The 20,183-nt window shown below is 41.6% G+C and overlaps 1 protein-coding gene across 10 annotated transcripts in view; it reads right to left on the bottom strand.

Moving 5' to 3' along the window:
* The window catches only part of ATP2B2 (ATPase plasma membrane Ca2+ transporting 2), a 653,989-nt gene that overhangs the window by 224,168 nt on the left and 409,638 nt on the right, over positions 1–20,183 (bottom strand). For 8 of the 10 annotated variants that reach the window (XM_051982255.1, XM_051982273.1, XM_051982284.1 and 5 more), the window contains exons 4-5: positions 4,317–4,484; positions 988–1,558 (exon numbers count right to left, since the gene is read on the bottom strand). In XM_051982255.1, coding sequence (XP_051838215.1) covers positions 988–1,186 — 199 coding nt within the window. In that variant the 5' untranslated portion in view covers positions 1,187–1,558; positions 4,317–4,484. The remainder of the gene's footprint in view (positions 1–987; positions 1,559–4,316; positions 4,485–20,183) is intronic. The other 2 variants (XM_051982220.1, XM_051982212.1) reach the window with 1 other exon arrangement.

The raw sequence follows: 20,183 nt of genomic DNA, 5'->3' as shown, positions 1-20,183 counted from the left end.
CAAACATAACAAAGTCCAAAGAGGTATTTCTACCTATTCCAGACTCAGCACCGACCCATGTCTTGGCCAACGGCCATGGTGTTTTCCTCAGGAATCGAAAAGAATCCCACATCTGCGGGAAAGCAACAGGGGCGTTTCTTTGCCCGATGGACCCCAGAGGTTTTAAATGGACTGGGTGCCAAGGTATTATCTTTCTATGAAAGGCCTTTGCCCCTTCCTACCTGCCTCAATCTATACGGCAACTGTGGGACTCAAGAATTCACAAGGGTTCCCAGCAAAATCTAGGGATATAGCTATCCTGGAGAGGGAGAGAAAAGCTTCCATTTTTAAAATACAATCAAGACTTTTTTAAAGCAGGTACAAAACTAAGACCCTTTGATGCACTCTGGCCCCCCCTGCAAGGTAACGACATCGGGTGGGGGCTCAGGGCGGCGCTGATTGGGGGAAGGGGGGGGAGACGGGCAATGCAGCAGCTGTTTCTAGGGATCCAGGGGGTGGGGGTAGAGCCACACGTGCCCATGAGACAAACAGAGCAGGGGACATGAAAACAGAGGCTCCTGAAGCACAACCAGGTTTCCAGTGAACAGCTGGCCACTGAAATAATGACACCAAAGGGTTGGTTTCATGTCAAAGGAACTGATCAGACGAGGAAAACAAGGTTTCGGTTTCTCTCCTTGTCTAGCTGACAGCCTGCAAACCCTGCTCCTCCATCTAAGGGATACTGTGCCCGCGCCGCCCGTGCCATCCCGCGTCTGGTGTTCGGGGGGCGGTCACTGTCTCATCCAGCCAGGCTATCTCTGCCGGTATCTTGGTTCTTTGGGGTGAACCACCTTTTTTGCTCTTTCCCAGCTCCCCACCGCCACCTCTGAGGCTCCCCAGTTCTCAGATTTTCTCGTTCCAGCCCTAGTTTTCAAAATAAAAAAGGGGGAACTCCTCTGAGGGCATCCGAGGGTCCACGGCTCAGGGCTCCGAGGGGGCGGTACCTACCTTCCACAGGCGAGGTCTTCAAACGCCGGCAGATCCCCTCAGTGTCCCCATAGGTCTCCTTGATTTTGACCACAGCCTCTGTCCCCCGAAGCTCCATGAGGGAGCGGAGCTCCTCCATCGTGCACCCAAACTCGCCTGCATGGTTGGCTTCGTTTCTTTGGTTCTTGGAGTAAAAATCGCTGTTGGTCATGTCTCCCATTTTTGCTGAGGTTCCTGCTCCACTTTGGGCAGATCCAAGGGTTGTTATTATTTGTAACCTATTTATTTCAGGGCAGGGGAAGAAAGAAGCAGGTTCCCAATTAAGAGTATAGGTCTATACGGCTTTCGGGAAGGAAGCAACTTTAGCAACTCTGAGCAGTCGGCTCCAATTCCAAGGGAGAAAATGGAGAAGGGCCAGCGCGGCAGCGGCTGCAACAAGCTCGGGAAGGAACACCTCGACACGCAGGGATCCCAGCTCGAAGGTCAGTAGTGGTGGGTCTCAAGACTGCAGACCCAGGCGTCCCCATTCAGCGCTGCCCATGCCGCTACTTCCAGGGCTGGCGTCTACATGGTCATGGCCCCTTCCCGGCACCTACAGGGAGAAACACAGGGCACAAGTCAAGAGGGGGCTGCCTTTGGCTAGGAAGCCATCTTCTTTACCTTTTCCCACCTGCACACTCACACACGTGTACCTCCCTTGCCCCATGCTCATCTTCCCACAAGCATGTCTGCCCATCTGTCCTGCACGACATACTATTCATACTCTCTCCCTGCCTCCCCACCCCCTCCGTGTGTGTACGTGTCTCTCTATCTCTCTTATGAATGTTTCATCCCTATGAACAGCCATTCATTCATCCCCCACTTATACTCTCCCATAAATGCAGCAGCTCCCCATATCCACATATTCTTCCCACATGTATCTCCAGGAGTCAAACAAATACTCTCCTGTGGTTTTTATCTTTATATTTCTCTCTCTCTCTTACGCATACACACAAAGGAAGGAAAGAAGGAAAGGAAGGAAGGAAGGAAGGAAGGAAGGAAGGAAGGAAGGAAGGAAGGAAGGAAGGAAGGAAGGAAGGAAGGAAGGAAGGAAGGAAGGAAGGAAGGAAGGAAGGAAGAAGGAAGAAGGAAGAAAGAAAGAAAGAAAGAAAGAAAGAGAGAGAGAGAGAGAGGAGAGAGAGAGAGAGGGAGGGAGGGAGGGAGGGAGGGAAGGAGGGAGGAAGGGAGGGAGGGAGGAAGGGAGGAAGAGAGGAAGGGAGGGAGGGAGGAAGGGAGGAAGGGAGGAAGGGAGGAAGGGAGGAAGGGAGGAAGGGAGGAAGGGAGGAAGGAAAAAAAAGGAAGGAAGGAAGGAAGAAAGGGAGAAAAGGATAACTTGTTCAGAGAAGTCTAACTCTACCCCCACCAGACTGACATGGTCCCTGCTCTCTCCAGGATAGAAGGCACAGCCAACTGAGTCGAACACCGGCCTCTCCCACAGCAGCAGTCCTCCTTACTTTAATCAAGTCCCAAGAGCACTGGCTAAATGAGACAGCTCATGCATATTAATAAGGAAGTCATTAGTCCAACAGCTTCGTGGCCTCCAGCATGAGATCTAGTTCGCTGCTCTATCAATCTCTCATCTGACAAGCTCCAAAAAGTCCCACAAGACCCATCAAGGCCAAGAAAGTAATTGGGCCCCCATTCCTTGGGGTTGGGTCCATTATGGGAACTATTTGTCAGTCCAAGGAGAGGAATGAAAAAGGGAAAGAGAAGAATAAAATTCAGAGGCCGTTCCCTTGCCAGCCTGGAAAGCAGTCAGATAAATGTATCTGCAGCTCTTGCCAGCCCAAGAACCAAATCCCCCAAGGGGACACCGAATACCTGCCTGCTGCCAGCCACAGCAAGCATTGGGTGACAAAGAGCCTGGAAGTAGCAATGGCTTTCTCTCCTTCCCCTGGTTTCAGCCACACCTGAGAGCTAGGGACGGGGCACCATGCCACATGTTCTAGGGATGGGCATGAGGCAGCCAACACAGGTGCCCCAGAGAGGACGCATGGACAGAGAAAAGCCAAAACTTTTCATTTTTCCTCCCTTCCATTTTTCTTTCTTTCTCCCCATATATTTTCTCTTATTCTTTTCCTTTTCCTTTCCATTTCTCTCGCTTTTTATTCGCTTTCTTTTATTTTCTCTGTCTTCCTCTTTTCTCTCAAGGAGTTTCAGGTACATTCCATTCCATCAATCAACAAGCCAGTACAAAACAAAAAAAAGGCTAGCTCTGGAATCGAATGATCTGGGTTCAAATCCCACCTCTGACATTCAAAACTTTTTAAGGCAACTAATTTACCTTCCATGGGCCTCAGGTTCTTCATCTATAAAATTAAGGTATTGGACTAGATGAACTTTAAGGTCCCTTCCGATGCAAAAGTTATAATCCTATAGATACTAAATGTTTATTTAGAATGGGCCAGATCGAGGAGCTTACGTTTAATGGACATAAATAGATATTTACAAAATGCAGAGTAGATAGACAATAATCTTAATGAAAATGGTACTAGTGACTGAGGTGACCCAAGAAAGGTCTCCTCCCAAAGTTGAAGTTTGAGATGAGTTTTAGAAGAAGACAGATTTCTAAGCTTCCAGGTGGTTCCAGAAAGAAAACACACAGATCAAATATGAACTCCTATCCTCTTGCTCCCAAAAGGCTTGTAAAGAAAAGCCTGAAGGGCATATTATCCAGGCCCGGGAAAATAAGGCTCTAAGGAAGTGAGTTGATTTGTTCCTAGCCTTGCCTCTCAGAGTTCTAAGTAGATCCAGGAAGATATCCACCCAAATCTTCATTACATCCCTTCCCTTGGAGGATCTCAACATCTCTTTTCCTCACCTCCTTTGCCCTCCTACCCCATATCCAGAAAGAAAGAGGACGAGATACTATAGAATTTCTGAGTCTGGATGGCCCATAGCCAGTGGAAAAGAGGGGGTAGGGGGTATAGCCTTGATTAATAGTCCCCTCTCCAAGGTCTTCTCAACGCCAATTATGTCATTGTCCATTTACCTGTAATTGGCAGGACAGTGACTGGGAAAGAATAGGAGGTAAAGAAGTGTGTGAGATATAGGAGGAAGGATGAGCCTTAAATGAATGAGATAGATGAAGACCAAGTTTTTAAGAAAGGAAGAAAGGCAGAAGTCTATAAAGAATGGGTAAAGGTAGAAAATAGGAAAGTGTGGATTGTGAAATGCCTGGCAAGGAGAGATAGGATGATAGGACAATAGAACTAAAACAAAGCGGCTTCTGAGCCCACTTAGTCTAACCACATCCTTTTGCAGATAAGGAAAATGAGGCTAATGGGGAAGAGGGGAAATAAGTAGCTTACTCATGGTCACAGAAGTAACGTGTCAGAGGTGGTGCTTGAAATCAGGTCTTCTTTCTCCAAAAATGGTGATCTTTCCACTGATAGTGATATCTCCACTATACCAGACTATCTCCAAGGAGTAGGATTGCTGGTCAGGTTGAGCAAAACTCAAGTTTATGACCTAGGAAACTAAACATAACAGAATCCTTAGCTTCTAGCCAATCAAATAATACCCATCTTTCAAAGCCTGTCCAGATTATTTTTTACCTCTTCCATATTGGCCTTCTCCACTTAAGGATTAAAGCTACAGCATTTTCAGACAGGGACCAGATGATGAGAGGATGCAGAACCATACCATGAGAAGACTGGCTGGAGAAAGCACAAAGGCTTAGTGTGAAGATGGAAAGACCTTATCTCTTCCAAAAGTTTTGAAAGATGTTCAGGGAGAAGAAATGTTAATTTCATGTCTTTTCTGTGACAAAATTGGGAAGGACCATAACATAAAATACTACCAATGGCACATTCCCCAGATGTTCCAAACCCTGCTTTCCTTAGGAACTATAGCAAACCAGAGATGCCAAATCCTTTGGGCACATATGGTCTAAATTGAACCCAAAAAAGTAATGAGGATCAGTATTAATGGTATTAATTTTAACTGGTTGGTTGAAAGATTCCAGAAGGAAGACAGTTCCAATTGAGCACCAGAAGCCTGTTTTCCCCTCTCAGTCATTGGTCTAGATAACTGACCTTTCATAAAACGTGTTTTTTCTTGGCCTAAATTTAGATTTACAAGAGCTTTCCCTTTCTCAGAATCATCATCAATACCTTCAGAGACTCTTTTTTAAGTTTTTAGACATAAGCATTTGCTGTCAGTCATACCCTAGTTGTAAGAGCTATAACCAGAGTGAAACAACTGGACCTTTATCCAAAGATGCTGACATTGGGTGTATACTTCTTCCATGGGAAAGAGAAGGAGGTTTACTTCCAACAGAGAATGTCATTTCCCTGTTTCAAACCTTCTGCTGACTTTTGTGGTTTATAGTGACAGATGAAGAATGGAACCTGGATGCAGTTGAACTATCTTTTGCCACTGTCATCCTGCCACCCTAACTGTTTTATTCTAGGCTTTGTAAAAGTTATAGTTTTGCTGGATATGCACATGCAGAAGTCAGGTTACCTCTGGCTTGAACTATTGCAGCCTTTTAATTAGTTTCTGTTTCCCATCTTTCCCTTTTCCAATCCATCTTATACATAAGCTACCATAAAATAATCCTCCTAAAGCAAAGAGGATACTATTATTCACCTACCCAAGAAGCTTCACTGGCTCCCTATTGATTTAAATTAAAAATCCTCAGTTTAAAATTCAAAGCCCTTCAATGTCTGGCTAGAAATAATCTTTCCCAATATCTTACATCTTTATTACACTCAAGTTACACTACTTGCTTCTCTCTGCATCTGTCAGGTCTTCTCCTATCATCACACCTTTGCGTGCAAATCATCCCATATCTCTGGAAGTTATGTCCTTACTTATTCTTTGTGCCATCCTTTGTTTCTTACTAGAAATCTTTTTCACACTCTAATTCTAGAAATCTTTGCTGATTACTCTCCCTCCAGTTATTATTCTTCTCTTATATTACTTTTCTATATAAATGTTCTAATCCTCCATCCTCGATAAAATGTAAGCCCAATAAGGGCAGGAATTATTGCAATTTGTATTTTTGTCTTTCCCTCTCCATCACTAAGCATAGGGGCTAGGATAATAGATACTTGTGTGTTGTTGTTATTGGACAATTTGAAACTGTGCATTTCTTAAGTGACTTGACTTCAGCATTAGACAACTCTAAGAAAACTGTGTACTTAGTATCCAGTAATACATATGGATAGAACTCAACAACTGATCATGGAGCCAAGAATCTTGGGCCAGGAAAGGACCTCAGACACCAACTAGCTCAATCCCTTCATTTTAGAAAAAAAAAAAAAAAAAAGAACTGAGGTGCTGATGAGAGGAAGAGTACACCAGCCCTCAGATGGCCTGATAACCAGTCTCTCTTCCCATTCTCCTGGAAAGGCAGCATGGGATGTCCAACAGAATACTGAAGATGGAGTCAAGATGATGGGTTCAAATACCGTTTTTACCTTTATCTTCATTACTCTGGAAAGTCACTCAATCTAGCCTCTATAAAGGGAGATAAAAATAGCAGCCAGGCAACTTGCTAAACCTATAAAATTGCCATGTAGATGAACTGAATCAGTAAACAATCAACTCAACCAATTTAAAAACATTTCTTCAGTGACTTCTCCCTGCCAAAAACTGGTAGAAAGAGTTTTTTCTCTCCGAGTTCCCTAAAACAATGAAATCACAAGTCCTATTTTTAAAAATAGCAGCAACTTCACGTGGCTATTATGAGAATAAAGTGATATCATGTATGTAAAGCATTTTGCAAACAGTTAAAGTGCTAGATAAATGGTGGCCTACTATTGTTATTAGTATCTCTACATTGCCTTTTCCCTCCCCTAAGCCACTGGGACAAGGTCTTCAGGGCCCAAATGCCAAAACCAATCAAGTCCAAGTCATTGCCCTGAGTCCCAGCCGCTAGGAAAAACACCCCATTTATATGCAAATGAGTTTGTCTGCTTAATCATTTCAGTCACAAACCAATCCTTGCATAAATACCACCTGGACAAGCAGCAGCTAAAAGCAAAGAGTGATTAGTTTCTGTCCACTTCACACTCCTAAGCTAGGAGATCAATTTAAATTCCCACCCTCTCATTTTACAAATCAGGAAACTGAGGTTAAGATAGGATTGAATGGCTTGCCCAAGAGAATAAAGTACACTGGGAGTAAGTAGAAGAGCTAGGATAGAACACAGGTCTTCTGATTCCTCATCTAATGTTCTTTTTCTCTCCATTATGGTGTATTTCTTCCTTTAAAATATCTTTTTAGACTCACCCCTTCCTCAAATTCGTAGGGACCTAATTTTGTCACCTGGGCAAAACCATACAAGAAAGAAATCCCCTCTAAAATTCAACCAACAGGGGCAGCTAGGGGGCGCAGGGGATAGAGCACCAGCCCTAAAGTCAGGAGGACCCAAGTTCAAATCTAACCTCAGACCCCTGACACTTCCTAGCAATGTGATCCTAGGCAAGTCACTTAACCCCAATTGCTTCAGCAAAAAATAAATTAATTAATAAAAATAAAATAAAATACAACCAACAAATAGGTGTTCTTACTAGGTTCTAAGCACCAGGTGAAGTTCTTGGGATACAGAGAAAGTTTAAAAATATTTTTAAAATAACAGTTTGGACATGTATACTTATTTTGTATTTAATTTTTACTTTAACATATTTAACATGTATTGGTCAACCTGCCACCTAGGGGAGGGGATGGTGGGAAGGAGGGGAAAAATTGGAACAAGAGGTTTGGCAATTGTCAATGCTGTAAAATTACTCATGCATATAACTTGTAAATAAAAACTATTAAAAAAATACTTAAAATTATATATATATTTTAAATCCACAGTCCCAGCACTCAAGCTCACATTCTAATAGAAAAGACAACATTAACAAGCCTGTACATACATGATATAGACAAGATAAAGTTGAGATCATTTCAAAGGGAAACGATTAGCAGTGAGGAGAGGTGAAGAAAGGCCTCTTGTAGAAAGTAGAATTTGATTTAAGACTTAAAGGGACTCTTAGGGCAGCTAGGTGGCCCAGTGGATAGAGCACCAACTCTGAAGTCAGGAGGACCTGAGTTTAAATCTGGTCTCAGACACTTAATACTTCTTAGCTGTGACCCTGGACAAGTTACTTAACCCCAATTGCCTCAGGGAAAGAAAAAAAAAAATACTTAAAGGGATCCAAAGAATCCAGGAGACAAAGACAAGAAATGGGGATGGGGAGAGGAGGGAGGACAGGGCATCTAGTGCAAAGACTGAGTAGGAGATGGAAAATTCTGTTTGAGAAACAGAAACTCCTCAGGCCAGAGATCAGAGATTATACTGAGCAAAGGAAAATTAGCAAGAGGTCAGTCAAGGTGGCAATTTTTTCAAAAATCTTCTAAACTGGTTACCCTAACTAGAATCTCTTAGCTCTAATATAGCCTATAGACACCTCCCCCCAATACAAATCTTCCTTCAAGACCTCAGAGGAATCTTATGACAGTTAGGTAGTCCCGGCTTGAGCTCACATATGGCCTCAGACACCTAAAAGTTTGTATGACTCTAGACAAGTCATTTAATCTTTATAAAGCATTTTGTACAACATCTGGTGTAATTCTGTGTGTGTGTGTCACACAAGTCATTTAATCTTTATAAAGCATTTTGTACAACATCTGGTGTAATTCTGTGTCTGTGTGTGTGTGTGTGTGTGTACACAGATATATATATACATGTATATATCTATATAGGTATATAGATATCTATATATATAAATAAAACTCTATAACTGGTATAATCTGTAAACATTATTTATTACTGTTGTTATATTACATGGTGTTTTTCCTCTGTTTAAGTATATTCTACTCTACTCTATCCTGAAATATTTATCAAGACAATCCTGTTTACAAATCCTCACCCAAAGTTCAATGATAAGTGAAAAGATGTATGAAATATTGATCCTGCTCTCCAGAGAGAAAAGGTGTTGCTACATATAAAGTTAAATAACAATCCTCAAATGCAGTTCTGCAAGCATTGTCATCATTATCACCACACTCATCACAAAAATTTATATAATGCTTTAAGATTTGCATGTTAATTCATTTGATCCTCACAACAACCTAATGAGGTATTATCCTCATTGTGCAGATGGGGAAACTGAGCTGAGAGGTTCAAGTTAGGCAGAATCACACGGCCAGTCTCTAAGGGAGGATTTGAATTCAGATCTTCCTTTCTCGAAGTCTACTGCTCTTAACATCACCTAAGCTGCAAAGCCATTTTGGCACTTTAGGTCTACGACAGTCATGAGACCTGAGGTGAGGGAGCTTGTTATGGAACCATATTTCTTGTGAAATGTTTGAGGGATGGGGTTTCATCTTACTTATCACTGTAATTCCCTCAAGGACTAGAACTGTAATTTGTCTTTTGGTGTAGAAGAAAAAGCAGGAAAGATTTAGGTGCAGATATTTAGAACTAGAAACGCAATCAGGTTGGAAGGTATGTTCCAACTCTAAAGTCCATGACCCTACATTGGTTCCCACTTGTTGGTTCCCATTTCTTCCCCTTTGTCCTTTTCCTCCTTCCCTTCCTAATTATCCTGTCAATCTTCTCTCTTTGTTACTAATTCAATGTGTGACCTTAAACAAGTAATTTTACCTTTTCAACCTTCCATCAGCCTCAATTTCCAAATCTGAGCTTAAAAAAAAAAGAATTTCACAGTCATCGAATCTCATAATGTCAGAGTTACAGGGATCTTCAAAAGCCATTAAGTCCAACTCATTCCAGAAAAAAGGACTTTCCTCTACAATACAGTGAATGGGCCTGGAGATCTCCAGAGATGGGAAATCTTCCACCACTTCCCCTATGGATTCTTTTGTTTTCTGGACAGCTCTAATTGGGACCACTTTTTTTTTTATATTATAAAACCTACACGTGTCATTTTCCACATACTATCCATTATCTCTTGTTCTATCCTCTGGATCCAAAGATAACAATAAAACCTACACGTGTCATTTTCCACATACGATAGTATTATCTCTTTATCTCTTATCATTATCTCTTGTTCTATCCTCTGGATCCAAAGATAACAAAACTAATTCTTCTTCTACATAAGCAACATGGAAATGGCAGACCAAGAGTTATCCTCACAGCCAAGACATGGAATCAAGACCCACCTCTGACATATACCATATGATCTTGGGCAAGGACATTTAACCTCTCAGTGTTCTACGTCCAGACTTTTTGTGTTTTTCCCACTTGTGACCCCTTTTCACCTAAGAAAATTTTACGTGACTCTAGATACATAGGTACATATATATATGTAAAACAGGGTACATAAATCAAACACTAATAACAAATCATGTTTTCATGACCCTTATATTCAGTTACATGACCCCATATGGGGTCGCTGGGTTCTATGCAACTTTATAAGACTACAAGTTGCTGAGAAGGCATTTTTCTGCATTGGTAGAGTTCCATTTAACAGAAAAAAATTTCTAGTTTAATCACTATCCCTTTCCACAAGACAAACTTTCACTTACTTGCTCAGAGATCATGGCAACCTACATTTAGTATGGGATGGGAACTTTGAAATTATTAAATCAGACTTCTTATTTTAAGGAAACTGAAATACAGAGAGATTAAACCATTTGTTCCAGATTACACAGGATCTGAGCTGGAACTTAAACATATGTTCTTAAATCTCTTATACTAAACTCTCTTAAACTATGATGCCCAAAGCTGAATCCAGTATCCCGATGGGATCCAGCCAGGGCACAATAGAATAGCACTATCACCTCTGGTTTATTATGCTCTGCTCCAGACACCACAGTTTCAGCAGAGTTTAGAGAGTATTCCATCTATTATTACACCATTAGAATTCTGGCCCAAGCTCTAGAACCAGTGTTGTCTATAATTGTACCATTAGAGCTCTGACCCCGGCTCTAGAATAAATGTGCTGTCTATTATTGTGCCATTAGAACTCTAGCCCAGGCTCTAGAACTAGTGTGCTCTCACCATTTGAACCCTGCCCCAGAATCTAGAACCAGGATGCAATCTATTATTGAGTACATCATGAGAACTCTGGCCCAAACCAGTTATTGGACCTTGGGTCTTCATTTCTGTGAGAACGTGCACAATCTAGATGGCCCAATTGCTAGAGTCAAGGGATCAGAATCAGGAAGACCTGAGTTCAAATCCAGCTCCAGATACTTAGCTGCATGATCCTGGGCCAGTCATTTAACCTGTGTTTACCTCAATTTCCTCAACTCTAAAGTAGAGAGAACAGCAGCCTCTGTTGTGAAGATATATGACATACTATTTGTAAAAGTGCATTAGCAAAGTGCCTGGCACTTAGTAAGTGCTTTATAAATGTCTTTATAAATGTTTATTCTCTCCTTGTCTCCCTCCCTTCCAAACCTAATGTTCTAAGCATCTCAGAATCTCCAAGAATATTCTGACCATACTGGATTTATGCATTTCTATTTCCTCTTATTAGCATTTAAATGACTGTGCATTATTATGTCTCTGTGCCTCAAGAATAAGTTGAAAAGCCTTAATAAAAACACTAGATTAGAAAGGGGGGGGGGGGTAAGTAATATTTCCTTAGTTAACTTAACAAAGAGAAACATCTTTCGAAGGAAGGATTTAAAAAAAAAAAGTAGGAAAAAGAAACTTTTCAAAAATGAAGTGAGGGATGTTAGCTGTGACATTTGCAAATGAATCCTGTGCTAAAAATAACTTCCTGATGCCCAGCATTTCTGTTTTAAGATGTTCTGTATTTAAATACCTACTTATTTTTATCACCTTTTCACGTGAATCCAATCTGGGAGCAAGTAGAAATTTGCTGAATGTGGCTGAGGCTTGGAGACTCCAGACATATGAATCCTAATGTCTTCAGCCTGTTCTCACACAGACATATGACTTTCCTTGTCCACTTTTTCCTTGCTAGCAGAGCCTTCAGTGTCATCAATTTTTAAATTTAAAAAAGAAGGCATTTACTAGGACAGAGCAGTCAAACCAGGTTCCTTGTGGGGGAAGCCAATTTTCTAAGCTGTGTGAGTCTTGAGAGAATGAATGTGAGCAATTCAAGGAAGATATCTGGAAAATAGTAGGAGAGCTGCAGAAGTTCTCCTAGCAGCAAGAGGTGAGCAATGACCTCAACACTGCCCCAAAGTCACTGAGGAATATGGAAAAATAGTGCAACCAGAAGCTCACATCTTTCATGAGCTCACAGGAAAAGTCAAGAGAAGGAATCACTCAAACCCTCATCCTCCCCCAACCACCATGTGGTCCTGAGGGCAGCCAAAGGTAACTATGAGGCTCAGTGCAGATGCCAGGATCACCAGCCGGGTGCATCCCAGAGACACGGCCAGCTGAGGCCTCTGTACCAAGCAGCAAATGCCTGCAGACTTTTGAGGAAGGAAAAATCGCAGCTCAGCTCTTCAAGGAACATTTGTCCAGCACTGGCCAGAGAGTTCCACAGAAGGAAAATGAGACAGAATTTTTTTTTGGAGAAAAAAAGCTGCTAAAACTTTGTCATCTACATATAAAAAAGTATATCTGTGACAGGAAAGGAATCTCTGAGATCATGTCTGTTCATGTATGTAGAGAAGTATATATGTTCATGTCTACCTGATCAGGAGAACATCTGTGTACATAGGCAGTGTGGTTAGATGCAATAGCATTTAGCAATCTCGTTAAACCTTAAAATGGTATTTATTTTGATTATTAATGTTTTGATTTTTATGTGAATTTATGTGCATGGGTATATCTTCATGGGCCAGTGTTTGTGGAGAGCTGAGAAAAATATGAATGAATGTGCAATATCTGTTTGTCAGGGCATCAGCACCCAGGGGTGTGTGGAACTATGTTCCACTTATGTCAGGCTGAGAGCACAAATATTTCTTTGTGAGTGTATAAATGTTTGAATGACAAGCCTGAGTCTATTGGACTCATCTATATGGCAGGAGGTGCTCTGTGACCTCTCAGAAAGAAAGTATGTGAATAAGAGGATGTGCATGGGGGAAAGGGGTGCCTGGAATTGAGCACCTGGATATGTGTGAGAAAGAAAAATAAGTGTATGTGGGAGAGTATGTGCAGCAGAATGCTTTCATGCAGTGTATGACATCAATCACACCTATGTGGATTTCAGACTCAGAGATGGAAAAGAAAATGATGAGGGAGAGGAAATAGTACACCTTATAAGCAAATTAAGACTTGCTATTTTTTCCTAAAGTGAAAGCTCTTGACCTAATACCATGGCATAGATTATAAAGAGCCTAAGAACTTTGGGGACAAAATTATGACTTCATTTTCAATAACCTCTTACTGAAATTAAACATTTCCTTCAATTACTTAAAAATATTATTCTGAAGAGGAGTTGATAGGATCCAAAAGATTTCATCACATACACAACAAAATGTGAAGAACCTCCAGTCTAATGACCCAAGGTTGACTACTCTCTAAATCAGAGGCCCTTAATCTGGTATTCATGAATTTTTTAAGGTAATATTTGGGTAACCTCCCTTCAATCCACTAGATTTCTTTTATAATCCTCTGTATTGAAGTTTATGCACTTAAAAAGACTGCAGTTCTTATTAGGTGCTTTTTTATTCATTTATTCATTATTCTGAGGAGTCCACAGGTTTCAGCAGACTACCCAAGTGTGCTTGAAAAAAAAAAAGATTAAGAAACCCCTTATTTAAAAGCCTGAAAGATAGCTGAGGATAGAGAGACCTAGCAGCTCCCTTTCCCCCTTTTAAACTAACATGGCTGCGCTGCTGGTGAAGTTTGGGGAGAGAAGGCAGGGAAGAGGAGTTCTTTCTGACAGCTACCAGGACTTGGACAGCTCCTAAGCTTTTCCTTGATTGTCCTTAGCTGCAAAGCTAAGAAAGCAGCCGATGCAGTATCCTGTAATTTCTCCTACAGCACTTTAGCCTGTCTGGTGGCTCTGAAAAATAAGCTAATAAACAGCAGCCGATAGCAAGGGGCAATTGGGGGAAATGAGCAGTTACAGCTCTGTGACTGTGAACATCCCCTCTACAGTCAGACATCAAGGCCAGGACCCCCATAGGAAGCTTACTGGGAACACCCATCTCTAGGCCAGTCCGGGCCAATCCCACTGCAAAATCTAGAGCCTCCCTACTTGGCAAAAATAAGAGAAGAGATGAATGCCTGTGAGCAAAGACACACAGAAGTCACTTAGCCTGAAAAGAGACTGAATTTGGGGAGCAACCACCAAAATTATTTCACCCAAATGCATCATTTTTAAGGGGGCAATGGAAAGTGAATTGTCCAAAGTCACACAACTATTGAGTGACCTTTGAAATCACCTCCTAATACCCAGCATGTAGAGCAAGCTAATACAGCAGGATAATAGAATCCCAGTATTCAGGACTGTAGAGATCATCTGGCTTCACTCAGCCCCTTATTCTACAGATGGGGAACATGTAGACCGGAGAAGGAAAGTCACTTGTTAGAGAGAGATATCAAGTGGGGGCAGCTAGGTGGGGCAGTGGATAGAGTACCCGCCCTTAAGTCAGGAGGATCTGAGTTTAAATCTGGCCTCAGACAATTAACACTTACTAACTGTGTGATCCTGGGCAAGTCACTTAACCCCAATTGCCTCAGCATAAAGCAAAAAGCAAAAAATAAATAAAAATAGAAATCTCAAGTGACATAGCAAGCTGCAAATGCAGGTCCTCTGATTTTAAATCCAGTATTCTTTTCATGGAATCAGGAGAGATGAAACGGGCTTTAGATGTTATCCAGTCAAACATCAAGACACATGTACAATGACAGCTCACATTCCTATAGTGTTTTGAGGGTTAATGCGAATTTTTTTTATCCCGATTGGATGAGATGAGTTGTATAACTATTACAGATGAAGATACTGAGACTCAGAGGCCATTTATCCCTGATTAAACAGTTAGCTAGGGAACCCAGTATTCTTAATTACTAGCACCTTTCTTCTCACATGCTGTTTTCCCAATTAGGGGTCTGCCCAGGGAACTGGTGATTACTTATCCATATATGATTTGAAGGGTGTGCTCTCCTCCCCCCTCCCCCACAAAAGGAAATGTCCACTGACATTCTATCCCGGCCCCTGAAATTCACAGTATTTCATTCTTTGTGTCCTTAGGACTCCTCCATAAAATTACAAAATGCCTGGGGAAAAACTGCACGTTAAGGCATTATCAGCCCTTAACATCTTGCTGGGAATTGGCTAATGAAATTGTTTTCCCTGGCAACAAGCTAAACTCAAAGTCCTGGTGAATAAAAGGCAGTACCCATGGGTTTTCAATGGAAAGGAGGAAGGAGAGGTGATTGAGTCACTGTTCCTGGGAGGCTGTTCTAGATAAAACTGGATCTGAAGCCTTGAGAAGCGTGGGGGTGGAGGTGGGGGAAGAGATGCCTTTGAGGCGTTACCAACAGAAGAAAAGGGGGGCGTAGGTTTAATATCTCCAGGAAAATGCAGGGAGAAGGCCTACCAGTTATCCACAAAATCATCATGGATTAAAGCTGCAAAGTACCTTAGAGTAACTATAATAAATGGAAAACTCAATTTGGAGTCGGAGGACCTGGTGACATCATCTGTGTGATCTTAGGCAGGTAATTTAACCTATTTAACCTACACTTCCCAGCTATCAAATGAGGGGAGTTAGGTGATCTGACCTCTGAGATCCTTTCCTACCCTCCATTGACAATCCTTCCATCATCTAATTCAAATCTCTCATTTTCCAGATGACTAAATTTTATAACTTAAAATCTAGAAAGCACCTTCTGGTTCTGCCCTTTCATTGTAGGGTTTTGGAAATTAATGCCAGGAAAGAAGTGACTTGCATAAGGTCACTCTAAATCATGGCACACATCTCTTGGTTATTGACACAGTGCAAGGGACTGAAGAACTATACAAGAGAACAGAGGTAAGAGGAAGATCTTTTCAGATCTCCCTTGCCATGATATGCTGTATGTATTCTAAGCTATAAGTGATGACTTTTATTGAAGAATTCAACTCCGAGCAGAGTTGTGTAACTTCTCCGTATTTCCCCAGAGCTACCAAATGGGGGCTCAGGATCCCACAGCTGAGTAACTCCTGGATATAAAGAGCAAGAGCTATCTCACTTTTCTATTTCTGTTACCAGAAATTTCTGGTATACAGAAAGCACTAAATGTTTTTCTATTCATTCAAAGTATTCCTTTGCAGTCTGAAGAAATTCCCTCTGAAAGTTTTCTTAATTCTGCATCATATATGAAGTATCAAAAAAAAAAAAAAAAGATTTAAAGATAAAAGAGATCTTGGAGGTCATTAGTCCAACTCTCTCATTGAAGAGCTTGAAGAACAGAGCAGGGTTTGCTAAAAGCCACATAGGAAGAAATTGACAGTGATGGAAATGATTCAGACATCTTCAACCCTTAACCCACCAGCTCAGCTTAGTTCTTTAGAGAGTTTATTATTATCTAATGGGGCCCTGAGGAAAGGAGAGAGAGGTCAAGTAAGTTTTGATGAGGGGAAAAAGGAAAGATTTGTGCAGGTCAGTGGGTGCTTCCCAAATAGGATATTACAGTGAGACAGAGAGAGGCTGGCTGAGAAGAGAACCATCTTATGTCATCTAGTTTGACCCTCTCAGATATGGAACTTGAGACCCAGAAAGCAGGTTAAGTGACTTGCTGGAGACTGGAGTATAAACTCACATAAATCGTCAGTCTTGCTACTAACAAAATCTAGCAGCAGGAAATAGGAAAAGAAATTCCATTCAATTTAATTGTAGACAATATAAAATACTTGGAAGTTTACCTGACAAGACAAACCCAGCTCCTCTATTAACACAATTACAAAAGACTTCACACAAATAAATTTAGAACTACACAACCTGGAAAACATTAATTGCTTGTGGATAGACAGAGCCAATATAATAAAAATATCAATTCTATCAAACTTAATCTAATACCAATCAATCTACAAAAACATTTTATAAAGCTAGAAAAAATACATGAAAAAACTAAAGATAAGTACATCAGTGGAATCAAGAGGAAAAAATGTGAGTAAAGGTGATACAGCTGTACCAAATCTCAAACTGTGTTATAAGCAGTAATTATTAAAACAATCTAGTACTGGAAAAGATGTAGAGTAGTGGAAAGTGGAACAATTAATTACACTGATGTGGGAAAGATTAAGTTTCTAGGTTCCCATCTTAGTCCCTCAATAACTTCTCAAAGAATGGGGGAGGGAAAACAGGGAACAAGTCTAGAGAACTTGAGAAAAGCACACAGGAAAGATAGACTTCTTTCTTAAAGGTATTCACTGAATTCTTAAATGGCTTCAGTTTCTCCCATTAACTCATTTCTTGCTGCAGTCAAGGAATGAGGGGAGAAAAGAAAAAAAAAAAAAAAAAGCCATCTTCTAAAGAATTTAATTTGCCTTGACCTGGAATTTTATTCCCCAGCCATCATTCCAAAGGTCTTTCTTGAAGCTGCAACCTGGCCAGGGTTGGAGCCCAGAAAAAAAAAAAACTTTTATTTGTTGGCAGGGACATAGAACGCCAATCCAGAAAAGAATAGAACCGTGTGCTAAGAGCAAAAGGTCTTGGGACTAAAAATTAGGAGCAAAAGAGTTCCCACCTGTAGGGTTAGGTAGGAAAATATGAGACAGACCTAGCCTGGTTTACCTAGGTTATCTCTGCACAAGCAGCTAAGAAAAGGTTTTAAGTAGTGCCCTGAGGCTAAGAAAAAACCTTAGAGCAGTTTAAAATCCTGTCTTTGTAGACAGCCTTGTGAGCATGCAAAAGCATCATTCTGAGGCTTCTACAGTTAATGCAGGATGACCAAATCAGGGAAACTGAGTCCCACTTAAAATGTATGGGACGAGCACACTTCCTGAGGGCTGGAAGCTGCGGCTGTAAGAGCCAGGTAAAGGTCTGGGAAGGGGCTTGTCCAAATTGCTAGCAAAGTTCTGTTTTAAAAGTTGGGGAAAACCTTTCCGGAGATTTGAGAAGATTTAGATTGAGTCCCCAATCTCCCCACTGTACAGTAACCCCCAGAAGGGGAAGGATAGGAGCATTTAAACGGCATGTTGCCAAGCCATATGGGAGAGGTCTGAAACAGGCCTCGAGTTCTACACTCCCCACTCCGTGGAAGAAGGGGGAAGAAAGACCAGAACGAGGGGAGGGGAGGAAGAGATGCCATCTTACCCAGCTTGGTGCGTGATGGCAAGGGCTCCTCTGGCAATTCCACGCTGGAACTTGATGGCGGGGCAGCTCATCTAAGCCCCCAAATCTTGCTGGGAGAGCAAAACCTGAAGGGAAGACTGCTTACCCCTGTCTAGGGAGTAGCTGCCGTGGGCAGAGACATTCTCTAAACTCATCCCAATTTAGTGACCTTTCTCCTCCTGGCTACAGCCTGACCACTAGAAACTCCATTGCATTTAACAGTGGCGCGGGAGAAGGGCTCAAACACAGCTCCTCTTTAAGTTCCTCCGGCTATCTCCCCAGAACAGAGCAAAGAGAGCGCTGGCCTGGGACCCCCGAGAGGGGTGGGATCCCCAGAACGGCCATGTGTCTCCTTGGTTAAGGAGTGTTAAAGAGACACTTCCTCTCTCAACAATTCCGGCTGGAGAGCAGGACTATGGAGATGAAAATAGATTAGAAATGCATTGAGATGCAAAGGAAGGGCCTTTAATTCTTGAAAGGATTTGGACAGAGAGAGTTTCCTCAAGCAAAGCACCTGCTCCAGGAAAGATTTTAGAGGCTGGGGAATGCCTAGATTGTGGACAGGTAAAAACTTTTATTCTTCCAAATCCTTGCAGCCTCCCTCGTATCTCTTAGAGACAGAGAGCCGACAAAAGAAGGCCTTTTGTCAATCCGCACCAATTCCTAAAGAATTGTGCCAGAGCTTAGAGCTCCCAACAACGACCCAAGCCTGACCCGAGGGCTTTGGGTGTTCATTGCATGATAAGGAGGAAATGAAAAAAGTCTTTTACCTTATCCAGAGTTCCGGATTGCCTGGTCCTGCTATCTGTAAAAAATAGAAGCCTTTTCACCCAATATACAAGTAGGGTGAGACGGAACACAGATATGCTCCCCACTACCTTTAGAGATAAGAGTGAGACCAAAGAAAGAATGCAGATTCTTCCCGGAAGAATACTGCCTGAACAAAACCCAGATTGGTTCTGAGTGCCCCAGAAGGTTGGGGTTCAGTTTGATCGCCAAATTATCTAGCTTCCAGTGTCCGTTTCATCAGGGAACCAAATGCTGAGGTCTAGATTTGGGGTACCTAAATGAAATTAGGAAAAGGTCTAGTGACAGATTTGGGGTATAGGGAGTCAAGCAAAGCTCCCCTGCAACCCCCTTGGATTTGGCGCAAGGATACAGCGGTAAATGGGGTCTAGTAGAGAGTTCCCAATAAAAGCATTTATTGGCCCAAGAGCTAGATTAATAAGAGAGGTTTATTATTGAGTTTGGAAGTAAGGAGATAGGTGAAGATAGAGATAAGGAGGGCACTGGCCAAAGGCTCCAGTGGACAGAAGGTACTCACATGGCTAGCATATTTGGAATCTCTGCAAAGAGGGAGTCCCAGCATGGCCTTTTTATAATAGTAGACTTAGCTTGAGGGGCTTTTGGGTGTAGCCCCAAAGTTGGCTCAGATCCGGATGGGACTGGGACAGGTCCGGATCTTCTATTGGAATTCAAAGGGACCAGGATTTGTGAATCAAAGGGCAATTACATTCTCTAGGAGGGTGGGAACCTAGAAACTAATCACTTAAGTGATCATAGTCTAGTTATGTGATAAATCCAAAGATCCAAACTTTTGGAATATTATTTGACAAAAAATGGAAAAACAATATAACAGGAACTAGCTATACACCAGTATCTTACACTATATACCAACATAAAGTCATAATGCATACATGATTTAAACATAAAGAGTGATAACATAAGCAAATTAAGAAAGAATAGACTACTTTCCCTGTCAAATCTACGGATGAAAGAATTTAGGATTCAAGCAAGATATAGAGGGCATTATAAAAGGTAAAAAGATTGTTTTTATTATATAAAAGTAAAAAAGTTTTTGCCCAAACAAAGCCAATGCAACGAAAATTAGAACAGAAGCAGAAAACTGGAAAGTTGCAACAAGTTTCTCTGATAACAAGCCTTCATTTCTCAACTATATAGAGAATTGAGGCAAATTTATAAGAATACAAATCATTCTCAAATTACTAAGTGGTCGGTTTTCA

This window comes from Antechinus flavipes, chromosome 1, assembly GCF_016432865.1.
Source record: "Antechinus flavipes isolate AdamAnt ecotype Samford, QLD, Australia chromosome 1, AdamAnt_v2, whole genome shotgun sequence".
Classification (NCBI taxonomy): domain Eukaryota; kingdom Metazoa; phylum Chordata; class Mammalia; order Dasyuromorphia; family Dasyuridae; genus Antechinus; species Antechinus flavipes.
The sequence above is the reverse complement of the archived record's forward strand: the minus strand, read 5'-3'. Positions and strand labels throughout refer to the sequence as shown.